Source organism: Hippoglossus hippoglossus, chromosome 21 (genome assembly GCF_009819705.1).
Source record: "Hippoglossus hippoglossus isolate fHipHip1 chromosome 21, fHipHip1.pri, whole genome shotgun sequence".
Taxonomy (NCBI): domain Eukaryota; kingdom Metazoa; phylum Chordata; class Actinopteri; order Pleuronectiformes; family Pleuronectidae; genus Hippoglossus; species Hippoglossus hippoglossus.
In genome coordinates, this window is record NC_047171.1 from 16,658,239 (window position 1) to 16,683,757 (window position 25,519).

Consider the following 25,519-nt stretch of genomic DNA (forward strand, 5'->3'; position numbering starts at 1 on the left):
TCAAATCTTAATCTATAGATTTATATTAAACAGCAATTTCCACATGCTACCATAATGAAATCCAACGTTACTGTCCTTGAAATGAATGAAATGTAAATGTGCCAAAGATCTCTGTGTACCAGGAAAAATAATCGTATTCCCTTATTTTAAAGTGTTTATGTCTAACCCTTACTGTTAATTCTGCATTATAGACATGTTTTAAGTGGTAATTATAGTCTGTAAATTTCCTGCAGTGAAAGAACAGGAGGAAAAACATTTAACTAATATCTGTTTATAAGCAGGCGGTGCTGAATCATGGTTCCTGGAAAGCTGTAATCACATCTGATATGCTTCATGCACCAGAGGACTTGCATCTACCAAATGCCATAAATCCACCCATCCCCAAAATAGTAGCTTTGCCATATATAACCTTCCATCGCTGAGGCAGTTGCTACTAAACCCCTGCAAGCTACCAAGCCCTCACACTGCTGGTGGGTCACTGAAGTGGCCATGTTGTTTCCTGTAGAGGACTGTCAGGCCACCAAATAAACAAACACTTGAAAAGATAATCCTTATATTAGTCACAGCAGCAAAAGAGAGTAAAAAAAAGTTAAAAAGTAATATATTATTAAACATGCACTATAAAAATATCAAAATCTAAAATTAGGAGCAATATAAACATAAAGAAATATAGAGATACTAATAATATAAACAATGCATTATCAATATATATATAGTTATGAGATGGCAATTTTTCAAAATTGGAATTTTTTAATGTTGAATTGCCTGTCTACAATGCATTGTAGTGAAAAAATTAAATGAATGAATCTATGTGTGCACACCTCCACTGAACAAGGGTAAACAATCCTATATGATTGTCTTTTTCTCATAAGAGAACAGACACCAACAGATACTCAGACTTCACACTAGCCTCTGTGAACTATTTCTACCATCTCTCTGTGGATCCTGAACAGAGTAGTAAGATGGTAAACAGTGATATTCATTTACTGATAACTTTGTTAGTGTATAATTGCTTTTACTTAAACTGCTCTGAGATGTGAAGTTGTGATCAAACAACCAAGCAATGAAGATTTACATTTAATAAGTATTTAATACTTAAAGTGAGGATGGAACAGGAACAAAAACAAAAAAGGCAAACTCAGAATCACAGTAAACACTTAAACATTATCAAGAAAAACATAAAGAGCAAAAATAATTTAGACAAAAAATGACAGGACGGTTTGTTAATATGGACAATTTTAAACATTATATGAAACTAAATAGCATTAATCATATTGTATAGCAGAACAATTACAATCTCTTACCCTTGATCTGAAACAGCAATACATTAGCAACCGTGCAAATGTATAATAAGTACAAAGCCAGAAGAAAACGGATTAAAATAAACCATATCAATGTTCTACATTCTGTAATTAATGAACAATATTATTATTAGTCATGGATTTGTAGTATTAGCAGCGTACGTATACACCACATTAAATTCCTGAAATCTGGATGAGTTGATGGAAGGACGACACGTACACTGAAATAATGACATTAGAATATATAAACTTAAAGGCAAAGCTGAGAGTTGAGAGTTGCAACAAATCGAATGCACATTTTGCGAAACAGCCGGCAGACAAACCCCAGTGCCGATACAACTCAGGTTCCCCTGCTTACAAGCACTGAGGTGTTACAGCCATCATACAGTCTCCATTGCAGCTGCCATCTCCTTGAACTGCTTGTGAAAGTTCTGCGAAGGACAAATCATAATTTATATAAATAAACCTTATTATTTAATAAATCACACCAACAACATTACAATCACATCAAGAAATACAGACCTGGAACTGTGGAATGGTCATTTCAAAAGACTTCAGACAGATTTGTCCCGAGGGCTCAGCGATCTTCAGCAGCAGACACACATATGGAGAGTTGAAAGATCGGCAGGTGTCGGAGCTTACCGCCATCCCAAGCTTCCACTGGATGTCCACTAGCTAGACAGATGCAGCACAACAAACAAAAATTGAAAGAAATTCTGTTCTGTTCAGGTCATCAGAAAATATTTGAAAATGAGCGGCTGCTTTACTGTATTAAATCTGAATGTACCTGGCCGATGCTGAGCATTGCCTGGACCTCCTGCTGAGCGTGGACTGATGCACCATGTTCACTCCACAACCTGTGCAACACCTGCAGGGAAGCTTTAGACCACTTGTTACTACTTTCTTCCAGCCTCGACACAAGGTCATCTCCTGACAGGTTGTTTTTCCCAGCTGACCTGGTGACACAAATGTTACTATAACACCTTATAGTACAACTGTGTGCTTATGTTTGTGTGACTTTCACAGATGAATTAAATGTGTACAATATGATAGAAGACGTGTCCACCAGTTATAAAATCAGAGGAAAAATACCTGAATGTTAACAACAGGAAACGGATCATGTGCTGCAGGGCTTCATTGTCAAGTCTAACTCCAGCTCTCTGAAACTTCTGCTCAGAAGAAAAAAGTGAATGAAAGAGGAACCTTGGAAGAGATGGGTTACTATAAGTTAAAAAAATTAAAATCCAAGAAAATATTGACTCACGTCAGACATTTGAGCTGAATCTACTCCTGTAGCTCGCCCTTGAAGATAAATCAGAATGTGCTGACACTGTGGAGATTAGAAGATTAGTTATCAGATGTACTGTAGAACCTCTATGCCACCAATACCACATCCTTTGTGACTTGTGCAGAGCATGGCTGCCAATAGCTCTACAATGAGCAGTATTACATGGCATTTAACATCCTGTTGTGTTAGCCGACTGGGAGGTTTAATCCACGGTAACTTCATCAAGTAGCAAGTCTCAAAACTAGACAAGAAGAATGAATCATGTGCTCATGGTAATCAAACCAATACTAGAGGCTAATAATACCAAGACGTGACCTGTGTGGTGCTTCTCTTTTCTCTATTAATCACTTAGAAATTAATCAATATATGAATTAATTTATTCAATTGTAACTTGCTTTTAGCCTGCATGGGTATATTATATATATACACACAATTTGAGAGAGCATATACTCACTGCTTCTTCTAACAGATCTGGAGAAAGCCGGCAGATGTTGTCCACACTTTTGTTGATGCCTGAAATACAGACGTGAGGCAACTCATTTATTATGAGGTTTCCCATAATACAGTTGTGCTGCTATTAACACTGGTCTCAAGAGGATCAGTAATCATGAGCTGCTTTTACCGAGCCTGTAGAGGGGCGTCGTGCGAGTCTGACTATTGTAATTAATACATTACCAACTTGCCTTGAGAAGGCACTTACAATAAGATGTAGGATTTATATTACCCATATATCAGCATATATTATTAGTATGTATCTGTTTCCCATTTCAACTGAAGATAGCTCATTAGAAATGTCTTTAAAAATGTATTTACTTTATAAATTTATGTATTTTAACTGTATTCAACAAATAGACAAAATATATCAACTAATCCGGACACTAATGAAGGGAAATGTCAGAGTATAATAAGCAGGGCCAACAGATAAAATATAAAATATGAAAAATCTACAGGCAGTAAGAGACATCGAGTGATTTACAGTTGACCTTAACTCCTGTGACATAAACACATGTATATATGAATAATACACGAGTGGCACATATGGGGGCTAAGGTCATGTTGAGGCTGAGACCAGAGGTGCCTGGTAGTGGTCCAAGATAAATCCTGGATCCAGTTATCATCTCATCAGAAGCCTGACTGGAGTTAGGGATGATTGGTTAACATTGAGGTGATGGGTGGGTTGGTAGCCTCCTGCTAGCTACTCTGTGAAGCTAACAGGGAAGTTAGCATGTATTCCCTGGGTGTGGTGGAGCGCTACGTGTGATGAACACAACTCATTCATCTTTCTAGTGAAACTACAACATGCTGAAAACACCACGGAGCCCCGTGTTGCATGTTAAACCCACCACATGACACCTCTGCTGCGGCGGATGGCATCTTCTCTCCCGGAGCTGTCACCGCGGTGTGAGCGCCGCCTGCTCAGCGAGCCTCTCGTTCGATTTGACACCTTCTAAGACCTGTTGAGTGGATTCAAAACGTGTTTTTGAAGTGATATATTCCGGAAACAGACCGCAAACCAGCTACTCACCGATTAAACGACTTTTCACTGGACAACAGCGGCTAATAGTGTTACATTTACTCGTGTTTATTATAGTTAAAGGTATACACCGCCACCTATTGTACCGGAGTGTGTACTACATGTAGGTTCTTCCTCTCAATATTCTCCATCAACATGAAGAGGAGTTTTCTTTATTTTTCATAAATGTCACCCTGCCAAACTCGTCATGCAGAAAATGAAAAAAGGACATAAACACACAACTGCTTTTTCTCCAATGAGCATCTTGCACGTGGTTTTGTTAACACCCCTATAATAATGTACCTGTATTATATATTATGTAATGTAATACTTGAGAAAATGTTCTGGCTGACTTGTTAAAAACTTTAATTTTAGAATGAAACAAATCATCTGTAAATAAGTTACTGAGGTTCTGTGATAGCTCAACTTTTGTAGTAGTAGTAGTAGTAGTAGCAGTAGCAGTAGTGGAAAAATATATATTTATATTGGACACGTAAACGTAATAATATTCTGGGAAATAAACAACTACAGCTGCTGTGAATCGGTCTCTCTGAAACACGCCCATGACCCTGGAATGATCCACTGTTGGCCTCATATTGTGGCTACTACATTAAAATATATCCATCTTGTATATAAATAACCATAGTCTGTCTATTGAGAATATATGAAAAGGATCAATAAATATATTCACAATGTATTTTTGTGTCATAGAGCTCTGGCTGAGATGTATTTATAGTTTATGAATAACCGAACACCCCCGCGTTTCCCCTGAATGTCAGAGTGCGCTCTCCAGACGCGGAAGTGATTCGCAGCTGTCAAACAGATTTCTGTAAACTCGAATCAGCTCTCAACCGGAAAGATTCAAAACACTCGACCTCGCCTCAACATGGACTGTCCACGATGGCTGCCTCTGGAGTCCAACCCAGAAGTTAGTGCTGTTCATGTTTCTGTTTACTGTCTATTTCTAGCGAAGTCATTCATTGGCATGCATGTGAGCGCCGCCGGCTAACTGATGCTAGCGCCGAGAACAAAGCTACAGCCCGGCGCGGCGGCTCCGTTCTGCACTAACAGCAGTTTTACTCACGTTGTTTATCCTTTTGTGTGTTTTGTTTCTCTTGCCAGGTCATGACGAAGGTGAGTGGTTTCCTCTGAGTGACTCTGACCCCAGATGCCACTGAATGATCGGCGGTAACGAGACGCACGGACTGGGGGCACAGGGCCTCCACAGCAGCGATGTTACCTCCAGTGTAACATCAAATATTGATGCAGTAATGTGCAGCTGTCTGGTTATAGCAGGAGTCACAGGCCGTGGAGAGTTTGAGCAGGATGCACTTGCAGCACACTGGGATTTCAAAATGTCAGGAACTAGTAGATTACAGTATTCTGCAAATGATGTATAAAGCTCAGAAGAAAAGTTTGCCTTGCAACATCCAGAAAAGATATAACTTAAAAGGGGCATCTTTAAAAAGGAACAGAGATTCAGAACCCAATTGATGGAACGTTGCCTTACAGTGAAAGGAATCAGTTTATGGAACAATCTCGACAAAGAAACCAAAGAATTTAAAACCATCATTATATTTAATAAAAAAACAACAACAATTAAAGCCGGTATGTTGAGGAAATACTATGAAATATGTTAATTCAGTTTTAATTAAGTAAATTAGTTTTTTTTTTGTGTCAGGTGAATCATCTTGTGAGCTTCTTTGAATGGTATAAAATGAATTGTAACTTAGAAACTAATAGAGGTTGATTTGGCCTGCAGCTATTTACATTTTTTGTTTTGTTGTTTTTGCTTTGTTAATTAATGTCTTGTGAAAGCGGGCCAGATTATAAAAGATTATTATTCTTTCTGCTCAGACGAATTCCTTTACACTGTCAAAGGTTAGTTTACACTTACAAAGGTTGCACGGCTCCCACTGTGTCCGTGTTTAATTGCAAGCGCAGCTTATCTGTCATAAAGAACAAACACTGGGTAATATATTTCAATGCAACAGAAGGAAATAAACCAAGATGTTCTTGCTGTAGAAAAGATAAGACTTTATTAGTGTGACTAATTTATGGCAAGGGTAAAAGATAAAAAATACTAAAGTTAATATCGTAGTATTTGTATTTTGGGGTTAGTTTATCAGTAATCATAAATTATATACAACTTTACTTTATATTGAACTTGTCTGGATGATTTTGATAGGTTAGCTTCATGTCTTTGTATGCATATAAATTTACTCTCTCCTCTCATGCAGTTCGTTAACTGTCTGGGTATGAAGCCAACTTGGCAATTTGGAGATGTGTATGGATTAGATCCAGAGCTCCTCAGCATGGTGCCAAGACCTGTGTGTGCAGTGCTGCTCCTCTTCCCAGTGACAGAGAAGGTACTGTAAATTTATTCCAGCAACATGTTTTGGTGTATGATTAACTGTAGATGTCTGTGCATGTGGTTGCACAGGGTTCCGTTTATGCCATATGAAACAATGTTCAGCAAACATTTCTCCTATCTCTCCAGTACGAGGCCTTCAAGCAAGAAGAGGAAGAGAAACTGAAGGATCAGCGACAGGAGATCTCTCCCGATGTCTTCTTCATTAAGCAGACCATCGGAAATGCCTGTGGAACAATAGGGTTAATTCATGCAGTGGCAAACAACAAGCAACACCTGGAATTTGGTGAGTAGTTATTTTATTCGCGTCGTACAGGGTGGTAGAGATGAGATCTTTCCAGCTGTATGATTTAGAGAGTTGATCGTGTCTGTTGCTCCTTCTCCTCAGAGTCTGATTCTCCTCTTAAGAAGTTTCTTGAAAAAACCTCTACAATGACCCCAAAGGAAAGGGCTGCATTCCTGGAAAAAGACGAGGTAGGAAAATGCTGAGGAACAAATATTTTCTCAAGGATGGCACGATGAAGTGGTCAGAGAGACACATGAGTGAAAGACTATACTAAGTTTTTGGATTTGTTTGGTCACATAAAATAATGAAGGGTTTGCAGTTCTGCAATATCTGTCAGTCACTAAGGGAACAGCAAACACAATGGTTTAGAGATGATGGAGAAAAATTATCTAAGTTTCCAGTAATTCCCTTTTTATGATGTTATGACACAAGGCCTCAAACATTATCCAACAGAAAAATAAGAATGTGTAACAGCTGCATAGACTTGTTTTCCTTAACGGCTGCAAAAAAATTTGCCGGCTCAAATATTTAGGAGAAAATTGCCATACAGCTAATTTTCCTACTTCTTGTTTCAGAGTATACGTGTTACCCACGAGTCGAGTGCACAAGAGGGACAGACTGAGGTTTGTACGAGTTTCAGATTTTCTGTTTTTTTCTCAGGTCGCTTCTCTCAGATGTTTTCTGTTGAACTTTACTACTTAATGTAAAAGTTTGTTTTTGTCTGTCGTAGGCTCCAAGCTTAGATGAGAAAGTGAATCTGCATTTTATAGCGTTGGTGAATGTCGGAGGACAGTTATATGAACTGGGTGAGTTCACCACGAGTGAAGTATTTGTGTTTTTGACAGTTTATTACTTTGATTCAACATTTAAACTTAAAACAATGAAAACTCTTGATGAAGTGAAATGTTGTTGTTTTTTATACCCAGATGGCCGGAAGCCTTTCCCCATAATCCACAGTAAAACTTCAGAAGACACTTTCCTCGAGGTACGACATCCCAAAATACAACACACATGCCTACGTAAAAATATCTGTTTACTCCGACTTTCACCTCATCACTTTCCTCTTGTGTTCAATTGCACTGCAGGACGCTGTAGAGGTTTGTAAGGTCTTCATGGCTCGGGACCCGCAGGAGGTTCGTTTCACCATCATTGCCCTTTCCAAAGATTCTTACTGAGGAAACTTCCCCATGACCGGAGAAAACAAAGAAAACATTACTGCCAAACATTCTCAAGTGCTGACTTTATTGGAAAATGCAATTTTCTTTTTTTTTTTCAAAGTACTTCAGAAAGTGATGTGGGGAAAATGATAAAAATGTCAGGGATATCATTCTAAAGTAATATTGTTGTCAATAATTAGCTGCGCGTTAATCGTAACTGAAAGAGAATTTGGTAATTCTTGCCAAGAGGAAAATCTTCACTGCTGAAACATTTCTAACTGCAATACAGACGACAGCTGCACTTAACTGACACTGCACTTAAGTGTGTTTACTTGGCATGCTTGGCTCTCAATGGAAAACACAAACTGTAACACTTCTTTTTTTTACTCTGGATTCAAACATACTAAATGTAGTGATTTGGTTGTGATCATAAATCGAACCACGTGTTCAAAAACACCTGAAGAGATATATTTTGCAAGGCTTTAGTTTCAGTCATGGCTTAAAGCTGTTTTCTGTTTTTAATGGTCTCATGAAAAGGTAAAAAAACCCCAGAAAGAATGTCCCTGACATGTGTGGCTCACTCTAACAGACTGTACATCTGAGTGTTGGGTGCCTACATTTTTGTAATAAGAATTAGAAAGTCTGTCAAATAAAAGGCACATTTATTAAACGTTTCTTTCATTGACCTTTTTATGTGACTCTTGGCTATTTAAAAATATCCATCCGTTTAAGTTTTTTGTGTGAATTAGATTTTGACAGGCTTATAGTCGGATGTATAACTGGAATAGACATGCCAGACCTATAAGAGCCTGATGAGAAATTTTTAAAATATCTTGGCACACTCCATTGGGAATGAAAAGGCTGTTTATTTTAATGCAACCAGGAACCTGTTAATTTTTCCCAGTATGCCAATATTTATTAACCGACTTAATCCATAAAATTAAAGACTGGTAAATATATATTGTTTTAGTTTTTATGAATAAACTGCATTTACAGTTCTTTATGCTACCAGACTCAGAAGCCCAACATCATCATATAAGTACCTGTATGATGTACAGGCAGCTTTAGTGCTGAGGTTTTCATTCTGATTATATATCTAGATTTGTAAACGACAGATACTTTAACAGATACCTGTTCTCTTGTCTTTCATATGTGTTGGGTTAAATTCAGATGAACAGGTTCTCAATAGTAACATAACTAAAGTCCAATGTATATCAATATAATGTGAATGCATTGTGCAATCACAGCGAGGAGCTGCTACAGAAATGATCTACTTCAGATTTATAAAATGTTTTGCTGTTTATCGAGTGTTTGTCATTCTCTGCTCATGAAGAAGAGTTTAAAACAACAACCCTCACTCATTAGCAAAAATCTGTCTTAAAACTTAAAATAAATAATAATGTGATATTATTTGTGATAATCAACGATATTAGGACTGATATGAAAATGAATATCTTGATACAATCTTTGCCATATCGTCCAGCCTTATTTGGCATAAGGCCTCCTTTCTCTTTGGTTTATTAGTCTATACAGTATTTTACAGAAGTTTTTATATACATATAAGTAACATTTTAATATTGCTGGTCAAGGCTGAGCTAATTTTAACTACTATTATACCACTGAGGAATTTAAATCAATGCATGTACCTTTTTTTTAAGGTGATCATTGGTTTTGGATGGAAAATTTGAGTCTGCAAAGTACTACAACGGTCAAATAAATGTAGCACAGCACCAAGACCTCGCAGAAAGTACCGTAGCCTTGTTGAGTACATGTATATTGTTACTAACCATCAATGCTCTTAATCGCTTGACGCGTAACGTCAGTTTAGTTTTCAGGCTCTCCAATGCACCCTGGCCACCGCTGCGTGGCGCTACAGGAAAGATATTTGAGGAGAGAAGAGCCCTCTTTCAGTAGGAAAGTTTGTCGAGACTCTTGGAAACTTTGTGGCATCCATGTGTTTAGTGGTCAGCAGACTTGAAGTAGTTTATAAGTCATTCTGAGGAGCTGTGTTGTAGTCTGAGGACATTCTGTGTTGCTGCTTGTTGTTCGGTGAATAGAATCCCACTGTTGAGCATCTCGCCTGTTGTTCGTGGAGGCGGTGAAAACCCTGGAATCGGATGAAATCCTCCAGGAGAGGTGGAAATAACAAGCCTGTGTTCAGCTGTGGGCCCGCGGGTGGTCCTCGGACCCCACTTTGGGAAACCGTCCACCCCACCGCAGCCCCCAGCTCTTGCAGCTCTTAAACCTCCACGAAGTCAAGGAGGACATTTCCTGTCCGTGCAGCCGAGGTGAGGTGAGCCAGCCCCGGGTCCACTCTGACCACTCCACCCGTGCGTAAAAGGTGGCGGACGCCGAGCGCAGCGCAGGTGTGACGGATGCAAGGAGCGGGTAGGTAGGCGGGTGCCGCCCGGTGAAGAAGAAGGGAGTGCATGACTGTTACCATCTTGCGTTCATCCCTTTGATGAGCTGGTGCAAGTGAACAATAGGAGGCATATTTTCATGAATGAAAGGAGTGTGATGACTAAAAGTTCACCTGCGCTCTCGTGTGTCTGCGCTAAAGAGGAGTTTTTTTTTTAAAGTGGCTTCATTAGTGTCCGCCTGTTTGAAACTCGCCCTCATTCATGTCATCGGGCCATTAGGAGCAGAATTGGCCCCGACGGTGCAGCTCGGATAATCAGTTTCTGTGATGGAGTGGCGTGAGCAGTCCTCTGTCGGCTGCGACGAAGCCTTCTCAGAGGCGCAGAGATGGATTGAGGTGAGTGCAAACACATTTCAAAACCATGCAAGATGACATCAAGATGAGATAAAGCTGCTGATCCCTTTAGGAATTCCGTTTTTGTGCTACTTTTGTGTTGCTTTTTGATTTAGAGGCTTCAATTTAAGGGTGATCGTGAAATCCCTGGTGTCACCCTTGAAGAAGTTTTTTACCTTCAGTTCATCCCAGATTGAGTTATTTGAAGGTATGGCTGTAAACCGATCAGCTTCCTCAGCTTCTTGCCCCCAGGCTCCAGATAATAGCAGCCTGCATGGACCATTAGATGTCTGGAGGCATGTGTCGCCTTTAACCTCTCCTCTTTGGGAGGTGGTGAGACCAGTCTTCTCTTTTTTGCCACTACTAGAAATCAGTTGGCGTCTCCTTCTTATCTTCTCTGGATCTCTCTTCGGAAGACAGACTCCATTCATCATTACTGTTCATTGACAGATCTTGCCCGGACCTGCTCATCACTACATGTCCCTGAGGCTTTCAGGCTCCAGTTGCAATAGCGAAGGAACATGAACCCATCAGTTAAGAGAAACTGCTTTGAATGACGCAAGATGTGACTGTACGCACGCATTCATAAAATGATGGGACTTTCACATGGTTTCTGATGAATAGATTAAACGTTTGTGAGTGCGGTTTAAGATGTCAGAGAAGAGCAGAAAACTTAAGTAGACCCACGCTGTGGCGTACATGATGTTCCTGGAAAATGTGTCATTTGCAGAATAAAGGATTCAACAGGTGATTCATCCTCTGTGGCAAAATACTTTATTTTTATGGACGTCATGTGCCCACTTCTCTAACACGGTAATCAAAATGAGAAATGGCAAGCAACTCGCAAAAAAAAAAAAAAAAAAGATTCACCAGCTCTTTCAATAGCAGCCCCTTTTATTTCTCCAAAGTCAAATTATCCAAAGTTTCCATGCAGCCCTCAGCCAGACTCTCACTCTTTTCTCTTCTCTTTACAAGCGGGTCAAAATTATGTTTCCTCATCTCACAAATTCTCTTCCCAGCAGGGCGGCGCGGAGCTGCTGCATGGCTGTAACTAAACAAATATTGTTCTAATTTCATGAGGGGTGAATCTGAATGCTTTCGATGTGACATCAGTGTCTCTGCACGCTCGCACACTGGCCCATTGTAGTGGCTCAGCTCTCAGACATGTGGTGGGGGCATAATCTGAGGCCCCCGGGTGTGTGGCGATTGTGCGAGAGTGAGGAGAGCTGAACAAGCTGAGCAGGTAAAGGTGTGGAGCTGTTGTATTGACAGGGAATGCATGAGAGGCCTGACATGGAGGAAACACAGGGGCAATCTGCTCTGGCACAGTTCCCCTTCAAAGACAGAGCTCTGTGGCTTTCTGTGGATTCTGTCACTGACTGATTAACAAGCCGCTCGGCCTCGCAGCACTTTAAACAGTGGCATGTGTGCGTGGTGAGGCTGCCGCTGTTAAAAGCTAAACGAAATGGTCTGGAAGCCTGTCACATGGACACATTCCTGCATTAGCCGCCGTGGCCGTGAACGCAGCCCCCCCTCAGAGCCGATGGGCTGCGCTCCGCGACCACAGGGCCTATGGTGGAAGAATAGAGGTCCTTGTTAATGTAACACAGAGGCCTTAAGTGTGGCTGTTATGACAAGCAGGAACAAGTGGCGGTGGTAATGCCGCTCACAGGTCACAGGATCCTATGGCGGCAGTCCGTCAACACAAACATGTGGCGTTATGAGTGAAAACTAAATTAGTTTGCCATCAGTGATCTAATGATTACAGGTTGCTTGGATGTGAGTGTGTTTCAGTATCAACAAGCACAGGCAACATTGTCAGACACATCATACCAGTTCTATCTGTTCTGGTCTGCCATGGGCACGACTTTGTTTTCTCCATTCATCGAGGTGTTGCCCAGAATACTTGGAATACCTCCTTTTAAACAGGTTTTTAAGGCAGAGCTTCATTCCAGCAATCGATCTGGTCTCAGGTTGTAATCTGTATTTAAGGTGTCAGCTCTAGTTTTGATTCCTGCTCCCCTGTCTTTGCTTGAAAAAGGACCATATTGTGTTTCTCACATTCTCTGGAACAAAGCAGCCAATCCCAGGTAACACGATCCTGTGTATTTCTTTAGATTTGATAGTCATGTAACACGGGAGATTGATAGATAGATAGGTGTTAATTTTCATTTGCACAGGAACAAGACAGCATGGGTACATTGGAAATCTAGTGTGTGGCACAAAGAATCTGCTTTCATAAGAAAAACATGGAATTTATAAACTTCAGCTGATGCTTATTTAAAAAAAAAAAAAACAGAGACCAATGTGCTCCAAATTTACAAGTTACATTATTTTTGAGAATATTTTTATCTTCAAATTTTCGATTTACCAAGACATACATTGATAAAACAGTATACACTATAAACAGTGATATATACAGTATATGAAAATGTATGTTCAATCCTGTGGTATCAAAATTCTGTCCATTTCCATTTACTGGGTGGCAGCAAATACAAAATGCCAGAGATGGATATCCATCTCAAAACCTCAAAATAAAACCATCTGCATGGACAGAGGCCACAAGAGGTGAGTTAGAAAGGAAAAAAGAAGCCAACACCAATAAATTTGCACTCGCATGTAAAAAAAAAGACAGAATTTTCCATCCACAACCTCTCTCCTTTCTTTTAATTTTCTACCCTTCCACTCTGGTCCTGCAGCCAGTAGCCAGGAACTGCTTTCCACGACCCACGTCACAGTGTTCTTTTTTGTGCCAGGAGCTTTTGATAGGACAAAGAATTCATCACGTCACTGTGGCACTGCACATTCTGTGTTTTCATTTCAACTGTTTTCACAGGGAGCAATTAGAAACCAGGCCACATGCATTCAGTCACACACACATGAAGCAGGACCTCACACGAAAGGCCGAGTTACATGTCAGTGTAACTGTTATTTTGATATGCTGATTATTTTTTTTTGTACTAATGGCCTCCCCGGTGTTATATTTGTCTTGAGCGAGAACCCTGGAATAGTTGGATGACGTCCCTGTCGGCCTCCGACGACCCATGCTCCCCGTCCTCCGCAGAAGGAACAAAGAATTTTAGCAAACAATTATTTGGGCTGGGTGGTGGTGGTGGTGGTTGTGTTGGGGGGGGGCTGCATCCGCACAAACCTTGAATACTGATTTGCCTCAGTGCCCGGCATGAATAAACAATAGCTGTGGTCATGGTCCCTGTTGATTCCTCTGATTATTTGTGTTCCCCCAAGTTACCTTTCTTGGTTCACTGCAAATATAAGAATTGATTTCACAGATGTATCAGAGCACTTGGAGAGCCAACAATGAACTCCGAGGTCCCGCGTTTCGATCATTTAACGTGAGGGGGTGGGTCATCATGAGACTCGACGCGTTCAGCCGCACATTCTTGAGGGGAGCGAGCGAGGGTGGTTGATTTTTGCAGGAAGGCAATCTGTGTTTTTGAAATCTCTGCCCCTGCCTTAAATCGCCCCCTTGTTCAATTGGAGCAGCAGTGTGTTGCTGCAGATTAGAGTCGTTATTCCACATGGCAGATTCAGCAGAGGGGAGAGAGAGGGCGAGAGAGGGCCGGGTCTGAGGGGGAGTTAATACCCCTAATGTCCAGGATGGAGACTAGAGAAGTGTTCTGCTACAGCCAGCTTAGTGCCAGCTCGGGTCCCGCCTCACACACTTGGACGAGGAGATATTATCTTAATTAACCCATTCATTCTGTTTGGGTGATGTAGCTTCGACAAGAAAAAGACATAAAAGCAACAAACACCTTTTATAAGCGTCACTGAAAGAGGGAATTACACTTATTGTTGTGCCCTTTCCATCTGTATTGTTCGTTTGCGTGCATGTGAATCCAAGCTGGTGCCCCCACATACATAGAACAGTAGGGGTCAGGATTTCATATGTCAACTGCAGCGTCTGACTGGCTGTACACCGCACTGTAAAGTTTGCTGTGTGAGTCTTAGTGTGTCTGTCTGTGTTATTTGTGTCTGGTTTTGTTTTTTACTCAACGAAGGAGAAGTTGGCGAAGACCTTTTGTGTGTTTAGTAAACAACAAAAAAAAACAGGTTTTTCCCAATAGCAGCTTAATCACATTGTGCATTGTGTTGTAGCTGCAAACAGCCGCTGTGTCAAAGCTTTAATCTCATTCATCTATTACAACATGGTCTAATTCTCTTGGAATGATGGGTATTTGAGGCCTTGCCCATGTCGGGTTACCCAGGGTGTGTTCTCAGGTGTACGTTTCTTTCAAAAATAATAATAGTGTCTTCCCCTTTAATCTGTCCGATTGCTCCAGTTTCTCCCGTCCTCCTCAGCGTGACGGCCTGTACTTAGCTGGGCCAACAAGTGCTCCAGTTTTTTGTCCTTTATCCTTGAAAGGAAAACGGGGACAAAAGGACAAAACCCTAGACCCAAGGCACATTTTACCAATTTGGTTGGCACAACCAGTCCAACTTGTTTGGCTGTTTGTGCGTCTGTCTGTGTGTATGTACTTAAGCTGATGACAGCTGTCCTACCTTACTATATTCCTGCAGTGTAATCTGTTTGCTCATCTGTTTTCTTGGTTGTATAAATTATCCAATTCAGATTTTAAACCAAACACCATATAATAGTGTTTTTCACATCATAGTTACTCATCTATTTATGCATATAACACCACTTTGTTTTGAGTATTATCAAAATAATACACATTAGAGCCTGACTTAGTTATCATTTGGCCGATATGAGGCTTTCACAGATGTCGTACTAACGTTTATGTTTGCCGATATGCGTCAATACGAAAACTTTAATTTTAGAGAGTAAACATTTCAGATGTGCATTAATGTTAACATTTTATATAAAAAGATGTTTATTTTTCCATACTTCGAGTTCTTTATTTTCTTTGTATTTGTGTTTTCTTTTGTATTTTTGTATTTGTAAATAGTACACTGTAAACTGTAAAATATCAAGCCTCGATGACATCATCTTGTCATGAAGGTTTGATAACAGCGTCCGAGGAATCATTTCAGTCTTTTTAATACATATATCAGCGGATATGTTAGTGTGGGAAATGTTCTACTCCCTAATGTCGGTCTCAGCATTGGCCCCCAAAAATCCATATATTGGTCAGGCTCTAATAAACATCCTCAGACAGCAACTAGTGCAGAACCTAATGCTGCAGCAAAACACGATGACATAGTGGCTGCTCGTGTAGTCACAACTTCTGCTGAGTTCTCAGCCCAGTTTGTTTGTTTGACACTTTGCATAGTTTAGCAGACATCAGAGAAATGTAGTTTGGCCACGGGCCGAGAAACAAGTTGTTAGTGTTTGGAATGCGTTAAAGAATGTTTTTAAAACCTTTTTCTAGACAATGCAAGATGGGGTGTTATGGAACGTATTTTATATTTACTCATGAAGTACAGCACTTACTAAGCAGAAATTGTTTGCATCCATTTGTAATTATCAAAACTATACACATCCAGATGCAGAACATTTTGTAATATTACAAATAGAGAAGATCGTGCAGAACTTGTAGAAGTAGACTCTAACTCTGTACTGTATCTGTTTGGGTTGGATTCAGTAGCTCAGGTGCTGATTGGTGAAGCAGTTGATTGTGGAAACATTCTTAACCAAACAAAACAGGAAGCTCTGTTAAGGAGCGGCCATCAACACGAACATAATGGGCCAACAACCTGCAGATTTACATGAAAATGAAAATACGCAACTATTATTGTCTTTAAGTGGAAACACAGATTGTCGATATTAAGTTGTACAGACAAGTGTTACGTTAACATTCGTGTACTGTAGATACCCATGTTTTAAGTTTGTGTACCTGCACCTCATGCAGTGTGTGTGTATGTTTGCCTCCATAGTGGCTCTAAGTGTTCCTGCAGTGGTGGTTTGAGATCATGGGAAAGGCATGAGGCTATAACCCAGCGTTGTGCTCCTCCAGATGCTGCCATAGCCTTGCGGCTTGGGCACGCTGGCTCCAGCACAGTTTTAGCACCGCTATTCCCGTTAACCAGTGGTTTTAGCGTTAAAGTGAGAAGAATCAAACCTCTGCAGGAATCCAGGAGAAATACCTGAAGGTCTGCGCTTTAACTCTGTTCCTGAGCCACTGTAGGAACGCAGGAGGAAATACCTCTTACTTCCTCTCCTACTGTTCTCAACATCCTACCTTTCTTCTCCAGCCTCCCTGCCACACCACACACACACACACACACACACACACACACACACACACACACACACACACCCAAACCCCCGCCTCCTCTCCTCACCCAACCCTTCTTGCTGTTTTCCTCACTGTTTTTGTATCCGTTTTCTTTCCAGGCAGTGACCAAGAAAACATTCGGGAGCAACGACTTCCGATCAGCACTGGAGAATGGAGTTCTGCTGTGTGAGTAAGTACTCTGCTTTTACCAGGCGCCTCTCTTAAGCCACTCATTCATATGGAAGCCCTCTGCTCTCCTCCAGGTCTGCGCTCCGACGTAAGTGTTACTGATATTTCCCAGGCAGACCCCTCGCCGGGCGCTGTTTGTTTGTCGGCCACATGAAGTGAGCCACTGTTTCGGCACAATAGAGCTTGTATTATGTAGTTATTTGATCTTTCCAGTGTCAGATCTGCCCTCTGTGGTCTTGTCTGAGAATATAAAGTGTGATCTATTCCAGGAGGAGCCATGTTGTCTGTTTAGCAGATGTTACAGATCTGTGGACGGGCAGATTGCCATCCTTGCTTTAATGAGAACTGTGAAAAGCTGTGTCGTGAATGGGAAGCCTCCAGCCAGAAACCACATCGGAGAGCCGGGGCACCCTGCTTTCTCATTACCCATGGGTGCATCAAGAGTTTTGATGAGTTGGAGGAACAAATTTATCTCCGCAGAATTGGCTTTCACATTGATGCTCTTCTGAGAGTTGTGGAGTTGTGGCTTCCCTCAGATCGGGGATGTGTGAGAGCGAAGTTTAGCATCAATGTCCTTTTGTGCAGTTGTGTGTGTGGGCAGCACTAGACGGACACAGTGATGGGATTTGCACGAATCAGCAGGAAGCTGTAATTGCCGGCTGCCCATGCAGAATCTTCCAAACCTCTATTGGCATCGGTTCAAAGATGAAGCCCCCTCGTTCTGCTGATTTGAGCCTGGCTCCGCTGTTTGTTCCCTCTCAGAGAACAACAGAGACACTTTCGTTCACAGGGCTGTCCATGTTTTCTCAGCGGGAGCAAGAGGAAGACGGTGATTAAATCACTTTCACAGAAGGAAATCAGCCTCTGTTCCCATTGTGTTGTGGTTAACCTGTCACAACTACTTGGAAAGTAATCTTTAGTGGGGATCGCCCAGATGATTATGTCCCACTTGGCCACTTACCTCCTTACAGAGTGTGTTATTTGATGAAATTATGATTTCTGTTGTGACTGACTCAAATACCTTGTGCATTCTTGCTTCATGTCCTCCCCTGTAAAGTATTACATCACCCTGTTCCAACTGCTTCTATCCCTGCTGAGACGGCTGCAAACAAAAACCTGCTTTAACAAATTATTTCGCCTCACGTTGAACTTTTAAGTTTCAAAAAACAAGCAAATGGTGCTAAAGTTTCACCTTTTTGTCTCGTTACAGATTGTGATTTCACACACAAAACATAAATGATCAACCTATAGAATCTATTGCATTGTTACACAGTGGATTTAACCATTCAGCAGAATATGAAATAGTCCCTTTAACTTTGAGCAGCCACATCTTTCAATGCTGTTGGCACATTGGTGCATCTGTCATGTTTATAACATTGTGTCAGGAGCCAATATGTATATATGAAAACATTTTATGACTTGAGTCAGAACTGAAACTATGAATCAACAGAACATTAATCTGGAATCTATTTTGATAATAAATTAATTAATAAATGATGAATAAGAATATTTTTATATATTGGACTATTCCAGCTATTGATCACTTGTTTCTCATATCATATTAAAGTATATTCAGTATTTGTAGGTTTTTGATGGCGTCTTAAGCTCTGTATTTATATATATTCTATATTTTCACTGTTTGTTATGTAATTAATCATTAAAATAATAATAATAAAGATAAAAAATAAATGCAGCCTTATTCTGAGGATGTTTTGTTACTCATTATATGCCTTGTATTTGTAATTAAGAATTTGGTCAGTGCAGTATTACTGCTATTACTTAAGTAGAAGGTTATGGAAATTTGTACCACTTTAGCTAAACAAACCAATTCAGTACCATTTTGATCGCATTGCCCTTTAAAAAAAGAATCCCCACTCTTCTTCTGGGATGATATGTGGTTATTCATGGTTTGTTTGGGGCCGTTTCAATGGAAGAGGGTATGTCTTAGGAGCAGAGGGACCCAGTGTGTTTACATCGCGGTGCGGCACAGACCATTTACTAAACTGGAGCCAGGTGGCCACCATTAAACACACTCGTAAACACACAACACCAAGGTTTTGCAACATCTTTTTTTGTTCAGTCCTCACTAGTTAGACCAGTCTAGCCAATGGCCAGTGGCTTTCACTTACAACCCTTCCTCTCCATAATGTTGTGTCTCCTTCTTCTGCTCACAGTCTGATCAACAAAATCAGGCCTGGTGTCGTCAAGAGGGTTAACAGGCTGCCCACGCCGATCGCTGGACTGGTAAGACTTTTAACATTTTTATTCAGCCTAAATTTGAGTCACGGGATGTTGCATATATTTATTTTAAAAGATATTTTTACACTAGTTTTCTTCATGCACAGTTCTATCTCCTATTATTGGTGTTTTCCCATGTTCAGGTGATGACGTAGCGTGTTAAGATGTGATAGGAGGCGGTGAAAGATGCAGCGGTCGAGCTGACTTGTGACAGGTCTGAGGCACAGCTGCCAGTGAGCGAGGGGTGTCTGCCTCAGTGGCTCGTCGCTCCGCATATCCATCCGCACTAATAAGTTCAGTGAACGTGCGGCTTGAAAGGCCACCGCCGACATTTCAGTGAACCCTAAACATGATGTCTGCCCCGCTTTAGGCTGCGTTCAATCATAACTACGAGAAGAAGAACTATAGAACCGGAAATAAATCTTTATACTGGTATGATAATTGAGTTTATGATTGACTGATGGGAAGTCAGAAGAGTTTGGTTCATGCCATTAGGTGTTATTGAATCAGCTTTCTCTCCCTGGCTCTGTCTTGTGGCTCAGCCGGTTGTGGCCACGGTGACTAGGTTGTAATGTATGTTTTGGGAGTGTCAACATACAAGTTCTGTGGAAGTAGAGGGTTGAAAGTCGTACCTTTAACCCATCCCTCACAAAGCTCTCTCTCTTGTGGGAGTAATTGAGTCCAGCTGTCTGGAGGAATTATGGAGAACCCCAACCCTAACCCGGCCAGTGTGTGTTGGTGGGATCAGTAACGCTCAACATGTTTGGCAGGACAATGACAAGCTGGCAGTGGACGAAACGGCCTGGCACTTGTAAACAGTAAACATAGTATTTCCAGCACCAAACACTGCACCAGCATATCTGTGTTATGACACAAATCATGTTTCCTGGCAGTTTGTTTTGGACGGCTTGATAATCTAACAGGCCGGGCACCTGCTGAGGTAATGAGGTAAAGTATCTCCTCCAGTAGCACTGGTGTGGTATTTCCGAGGCTTGGACATAAACCTTAAACCACTTGATCATAAATTCTCCCGCAAATGTGAAGGCTGCTGGTTGGCCCTGCGGCGATCAGTTACTGCCAACCACACGGCGAGTAGCAGAGCGCTCTCCAAACAAACATTACTCACTCTCGCTCCGCTGTGAGAATCAGCTTTTCTCCCAAAGTATTAAAGCTGTGTTGTTGTAGACTTCTCCGTCCTCTATCTCTCATCTCTGTAAATACAGACGAGGAGGGAAGAATTTAGCCGCGCTCTCTCTCAAATTCCAAAGTAAATCAACAAGTTAATGAATATCTTCAGACATTTATCCCCACGTAATGCAGGTTATTGCTATAGGGTTTGTCTCAATGTACACATGCTACCTGTCTCCACTGGGCTTTACCGGAGATTCTTCTTGTATTCTGAGCTTCCAAAAAAGGCCAATGTAAGAAAAAGGACTGTTCCAGATAATAGAGAACGACTGTAATCACCTTGCAAACACCTCGTTTAACAATCAGATATGAATGTTTTTCACTCTCATAATAGTTTTTGAGAGATTTCAGCTCCCACACCAAGTTTCAGCTCGGTCAGGATAAAGGGCCCAGTGAGGGAAAGAGGGGAACGAAACGGAAATCTCTGGTTTTGTGGAATATTTAGCAACACTGGCTCCAGACCCGGCCCTTTTCTTTGGCTTCACTTGCGTCCAAGGGAATGTTTCCCATGTCAGCAGACTTCTCTGCCTGTTGTTGATCACGCTGAGCTGTGGGTTTGAGTCATGGTTCGGGCCCGGTTCTGCTGGGCAGGAAGCCGGCACATGAGTGGGGGCCTGGATTCGAGGAGCGACTGGGCTTCAGTCAAAGATGACTCCATCTGACGCTGCGTGCCGTAAATAGACCGTAATGGAGATAGTGCTGGATGTTCCCACATATCAACTCCTTGGTGGGTTGAGGTAGCAGTGGGAGGAGATGAACGATCTCAGTGGCCCTGAGGGAGTCTTTACTGATTCAAATGTGTAATCATCTGTGCAACGACAGGCATTTGACCATGTTTTGTTACTGTGTTGGCGTTGTATGTGTGCGTGTTATGACTGGATCGGAACAGGATCCTTCTTTTGGGCCAGTTTCAGACGTATTCTGTGTCCTCTCTGGTTTATTGTGACAAGATTGGAAAATGTGTAGCCTGATATCTTAACCATAGCCTTGCTTGGTGCGAGGGGTCAGCTGAGGGTAATTGTAGAGCGTGCACATCTTGGTGAAACAATGCAGTTGAAGAAATAGAGTGACCACAATGGAAACCAGTGGGATGGACTTTTATGTCAAACCAAACACCTTTTAGAGTCTGATTCCGTTTCTTAGTGTGACTTGCTTAAATCAGGGGGTCCTCAAGTCTGCATGAGAGGATTAGAGGCTGCTGGATGGTTACAGCATATTTAGCAGGATTATGTTCAGGCACAAGTCAGCATAACATTCTTTCAACATCATTATCTCTGCGTGTTCTGGGACTGACTGTTGGGCTTTTGGTTTGATAGTAATGAGGATAATTAACATTCGAACTCAAGGTTATAATCATATCTAACGCGCTGATGATTTTAAAGTTACTGTTGTGTTGTTGCTGTTACAGTCTGAGGTAAAGAGACACATTTCAGACTGTACATGCTGCATGCATTGAATAGCAAGGCACAAGTGAGCTATGTTACATGCACAAGTGACGAGAGAGGTCTCACTTATGATCAAAATATCTTCAGATGACGCAAGAGAAGAGAAAATCTTTACAGTGACATAATGACTAAACAGTGACCTCTGCTCCTCCGTACAGAGGAGGAGGGCGGGTTTGATCCTTGACCTCTAGGGGCCCCGCGGTGACCTGCAGGGCCTGTCAAAGGGCCGTTGAAGGACAAGCAAAGCTGTTAGCAGGAGATGCCTGCAGCGAGAGGTCAGCTCTCCTACCATTTGCTAATAAGCATGTTTGCCATTTAAATATAGAACGAGCTACCCCTTAATTATTCTAGCCCACGATGAAACCATGTGTCATTACACGAAACCCTGTTTAAGCACTAAGTCCCGATGGGAAGTGCAGACTTATAAACAAAGACAGCCGGGATCACGAGTGAAGAAGTCATAACCCCAGAAAGGAATGGTGCTTTAGTGGTTAAGATTTGTATGAAGTGTATGAGTATTTATGGAGAGATTATGTATTTTCACTGTGCTCACACATCTGTACAAAGCATGTGCCCTCATACAAAACGTACGCAACATAAAATGAATCATATACAGGAACGAGGAGGAGAAACCGTCCTTCCACTCCCATGTCCTCACAAGTCGCTTCAGGGGAAATATTTGTCAGTTTCTGTCACCCGGGCTTCATGTTTCATAGCAACAGAATGTCTCCAAAATATTCCACCACCCCGCAGATTCCACAGGTATTCTCGAGTAAAGGGCTTGGCCGGGAAAGGGAGGGGACAGTTTCAGGGTGTGAGAAGAAAGGAGACGACGGCATGGCAGTGTGCTCCCTGTGTCTGTCATTTTTGCACTCGCATGGCCGGTTGGGTGGGACTTCAACAGAGCTCTGATGTCATCCTTTCCGGTTTTGGCTCCGTCCCCACCCTTCTGCCCAGCCCACAGGTAGCTTTGCTGCTGTCACTCAGCTCCTGTCACGCAGCCCCCCCCCCGCGTGTGTGTTTGTGTGTTCTGCACTGGGTCACTTCTTATTTGCTGCTACACATGCTCCTCCCCATCCGTCTCCGCTCTCTGGATATGAACTTTGGAAGCAATGAGTTGCAGGCGGTGTCCCTGCCATCCCAGCTAGAGAATTCTTCAGTGATTAGTCTTTTGCTCCTGAAAGTGGACAACCTCCTCATCCCTACTTTGTTCCTTTTGTCCAGGACAACCTCAACGTCTTCCTCAGGGCCTGCGGGAAGCTTGGACTAAAGGAGGCTCAGCTCTTCCACCCCGGAGATCTTCAGGACTTATCCACGAGAGTTACAGTCAAGTAAGTTACTCTCTGATACGCATCATTGTCGTTCACAGAGATGAGATCTGTCTTTTAAACTGACACCAATTCATGATTTTGACTCTTCTATTATTTATCTAGCTTTTTAAGTTTCTGGTTACACTGATCTGTGTATTTTTTCCCTTTGGTCGGAATCAACTCCTTCAAATCAGGCCACGGTCATACACCAATCATCCACAGTTACTTGTTTTAATCTTGTGGCTGATCGATGTATGCATCCATTCTTTTGCACTGCCGGGATGAATGTTTACATGTTCCACACCATCCCCACACACACTCGCATTATTCCAAACCACATGTCTCCTCGCGTGAGCCTTGAATCAAGTTTAACTGCTGAGGTGTTAAAAAAGGTCAGCGCTATTTTCAGTGTGCGTGTACAGTATTCCTGTAGGAGCCCGCACCTGTTGAAGCACGGCGCTGCTCCGTGTGCGTCTTTGAAACGCGATGGAGGTGTCGAGGTGTGAAAACACACAAGTCGGTGGAACAGAGGATGTGCAGAATGAAAGAATCTCTGATCTGATTGAAAGAAAGCTGATTAGATTCACTTGTTTTGTTGCGTGTTTAGCAAATCAGCTAAAAAATGAGATGTGAGAGTAGATAGCTGTTACGTGTTTAAACAGAAAGAAGTTCAGCTTAGATGATGCACAACTTAGCATGCGGGATGGTGATTTCATGATACTTCTATAGTGTTTGTTATTTTCTTGTTTTAGAGAGTTGTTATTGTGTCAATAGTGTGCCAGGCAGACAGGGATGTCGTATGTAGAACAACCTGTTCAGCCTTTACACCGGCGTGTGTGTGTTCAGGAAGCAGAGCACAGTTCATCCACACTGTCTGTGGCTTTACAACACTGTGGAGGTTAAGTGCTTCATCAGCAGGTTGTTTAAACGTAAGCAGTCACTGGCAAATACAACATTTTAGTTTGGAAAAATAATGCAACATGATGTAATGAAGTTGTGGTCCTCTCAACGCTGTGTGTATCTGTCAACTGTGTGTCACTTGGCATCGCACGCAGTTGTGCAATTAAGGTCAGATCGGATGTTTCTCTGAAAAGTTACCACAGCCTCAAGTAACGTTTCTACCATGATCCACCAGAGAATGTCAGTAATCTCTATTTGACTAATATTCATGCTGAGGCCACACACAGGGGCAGATGTACTGTACATACACTGGTACTAAATGAACAAACTGCCGGTTGTTTATTGAGCCTCACCCTCTCCCAGCAGTATCATTATTGCTGTATTGGCTAAATGCTAAATGTCTGTTCCAGTGTCATAAATACAAAGATAAACTTTTATAAACCTCATGCCCCGGTTTCGTTATCAGACGTTCACCCCATTGCGTAATCCTGTACTGTGATATTGGCGGCAAATAGTTTCAAAATTAAATTAAAGTTGAAAGCAATTTGAAATTTATTCTGAGATGAAGAATTACAACTAGACTTTGTTCCATAGAATATGACTCTACTTCATCTTGCATTTGTGAAATTTGTGTTTCTGCATCAAATCCTTAGAATGAGCAACACAAAACCACTTTTCTGAGTGTCCTGCAGCTCGGCTCTGTCCGCCTGCAGGCGGGGGTTTGGTCAGACCGGGGCTCAAAGTCCTATTTTTAGGAGCCGGGAGTCACTTTGACTGGCAGGATTGATTGGAATGGTATCGGGACTCATGGTTGAGGAGCTTTTAATAGATTGTTGTCTCCCTCTAGTACATTCTCTCTCACTTGTGTATTTGTGTGTGTGCATGTGAAAGTTTGAGTGTGGTTACTGGTTTCGATTGTGGTTTTTGAACAAAAGAAGTTGTGTGCTGAAATCAAACGTCTTCAGAGTGTAATGGGGGCCAGGAATAGAAAGAAAACATGTCAACACTTGCAGATACAGTATGTTTATAACACTTTAGGTAACACGCACAGCAGCAGAAAGAAATGTTTCGGCCCAAGGCTCTCTGTGCGGTTCTGAAACACGGGGGTGTGACTGGATTACATGTTGAATGTTACCTGTAATCAAGTACTTTTCCACTGTAGTGTTATGGTTTCTGAACTTCTGGAGTGAATAATCTATGTAAATACCAGGTTTTACAAGTTAAGACAAATGTCAACAGGAAAAACAACCAACAATCCAAAGATCAAGAACGACTGCGTGTTTTCATAAAACACAAGACAAGGACAGATCCTCATTTGAGCCCAGAGGATACACGGTGTGTAAATAGTGTGTTGTTTCAGAAGTTTCCTTTCCTAATCTACTCC

The 25,519-nt window shown here is 41.7% G+C and overlaps 3 protein-coding genes across 30 annotated transcripts in view; 2 read left to right on the top strand and 1 right to left on the bottom strand.

Moving 5' to 3' along the window:
- Positions 1-1,077: 1,077 nt before the first annotated feature.
- On the bottom strand, positions 1,078-4,178 carry commd6 (COMM domain containing 6). 3 transcript variants are annotated; one of them, XM_034575271.1, is made up of 8 exons: positions 4,115-4,178; positions 3,933-4,043; positions 3,044-3,102; positions 2,566-2,631; positions 2,394-2,470; positions 2,089-2,257; positions 1,824-1,976; positions 1,078-1,732 (listed from the first exon to the last, which is right to left on the bottom strand). In XM_034575271.1, exons 2-8 carry the CDS (start codon positions 3,961-3,963, stop codon positions 1,682-1,684), a joined length of 606 nt encoding a protein of 201 aa, XP_034431162.1. In that variant the 5' UTR covers positions 3,964-4,043; positions 4,115-4,178; the 3' UTR covers positions 1,078-1,681. The 3 variants fall into 3 exon arrangements, with proteins under 3 accessions (XP_034431162.1, XP_034431161.1, XP_034431163.1); XM_034575270.1 differs by having other exon boundaries at positions 3,933-4,169; XM_034575272.1 differs by lacking the exons at positions 3,933-4,043; positions 4,115-4,178 and having other exon boundaries at positions 2,394-2,467; positions 2,562-2,631.
- A 704-nt stretch (positions 4,179-4,882) lies between these two features.
- uchl3 (ubiquitin carboxyl-terminal esterase L3 (ubiquitin thiolesterase)) lies at positions 4,883-8,606 on the top strand. Its single transcript, XM_034574713.1, has 9 exons — positions 4,883-5,030; positions 5,225-5,236; positions 6,343-6,471; positions 6,603-6,759; positions 6,862-6,947; positions 7,335-7,382; positions 7,490-7,565; positions 7,686-7,744; positions 7,845-8,606. Exons 1-9 carry the CDS (start codon positions 4,989-4,991, stop codon positions 7,932-7,934), a joined length of 699 nt encoding a protein of 232 aa, XP_034430604.1. The 5' UTR covers positions 4,883-4,988; the 3' UTR covers positions 7,935-8,606.
- Positions 8,607-10,544: 1,938 nt separating this feature from the next.
- The window catches only part of lmo7a (LIM domain 7a), a 49,258-nt gene continuing 34,283 nt past the window's right edge, over positions 10,545-25,519 (top strand). For 17 of the 26 annotated variants that reach the window (XM_034574864.1, XM_034574872.1, XM_034574865.1 and 14 more), the window contains exons 1-4: positions 10,548-10,671; positions 16,985-17,055; positions 19,229-19,298; positions 23,150-23,256. In XM_034574864.1, the coding sequence (XP_034430755.1) occupies positions 10,603-10,671; positions 16,985-17,055; positions 19,229-19,298; positions 23,150-23,256 (317 nt within the window). In that variant the 5' untranslated portion in view covers positions 10,548-10,602. The other 9 variants (XM_034574873.1, XM_034574870.1, XM_034574871.1 and 6 more) reach the window with 5 other exon arrangements.

Coding starts and splice junctions, on each gene's coding strand:
- commd6 (XM_034575271.1), bottom strand. CDS start 3,963: ATGCCATCCGCCGCAGCAGAGGTGTCATGTG. Junction 3,103..3,932: donor CGCAGCAGAGGTGTCATGTG/GTGGGTTTAACA, acceptor TCTGTATTTCAG/GCATCAACAAAAGTGTGGAC. Junction 2,632..3,043: donor CAGATCTGTTAGAAGAAGCA/GTGAGTATATGC, acceptor TAATCTCCACAG/TGTCAGCACATTCTGATTTA.
- uchl3 (XM_034574713.1), top strand. CDS start 4,989: ATGGACTGTCCACGATGGCTGCCTCTGGAGTCCAACCCAGAA. Junction 6,948..7,334: donor CATTCCTGGAAAAAGACGAG/GTAGGAAAATGC, acceptor TTCTTGTTTCAG/AGTATACGTGTTACCCACGA. Junction 7,566..7,685: donor AGGACAGTTATATGAACTGG/GTGAGTTCACCA, acceptor TTTTATACCCAG/ATGGCCGGAAGCCTTTCCCC.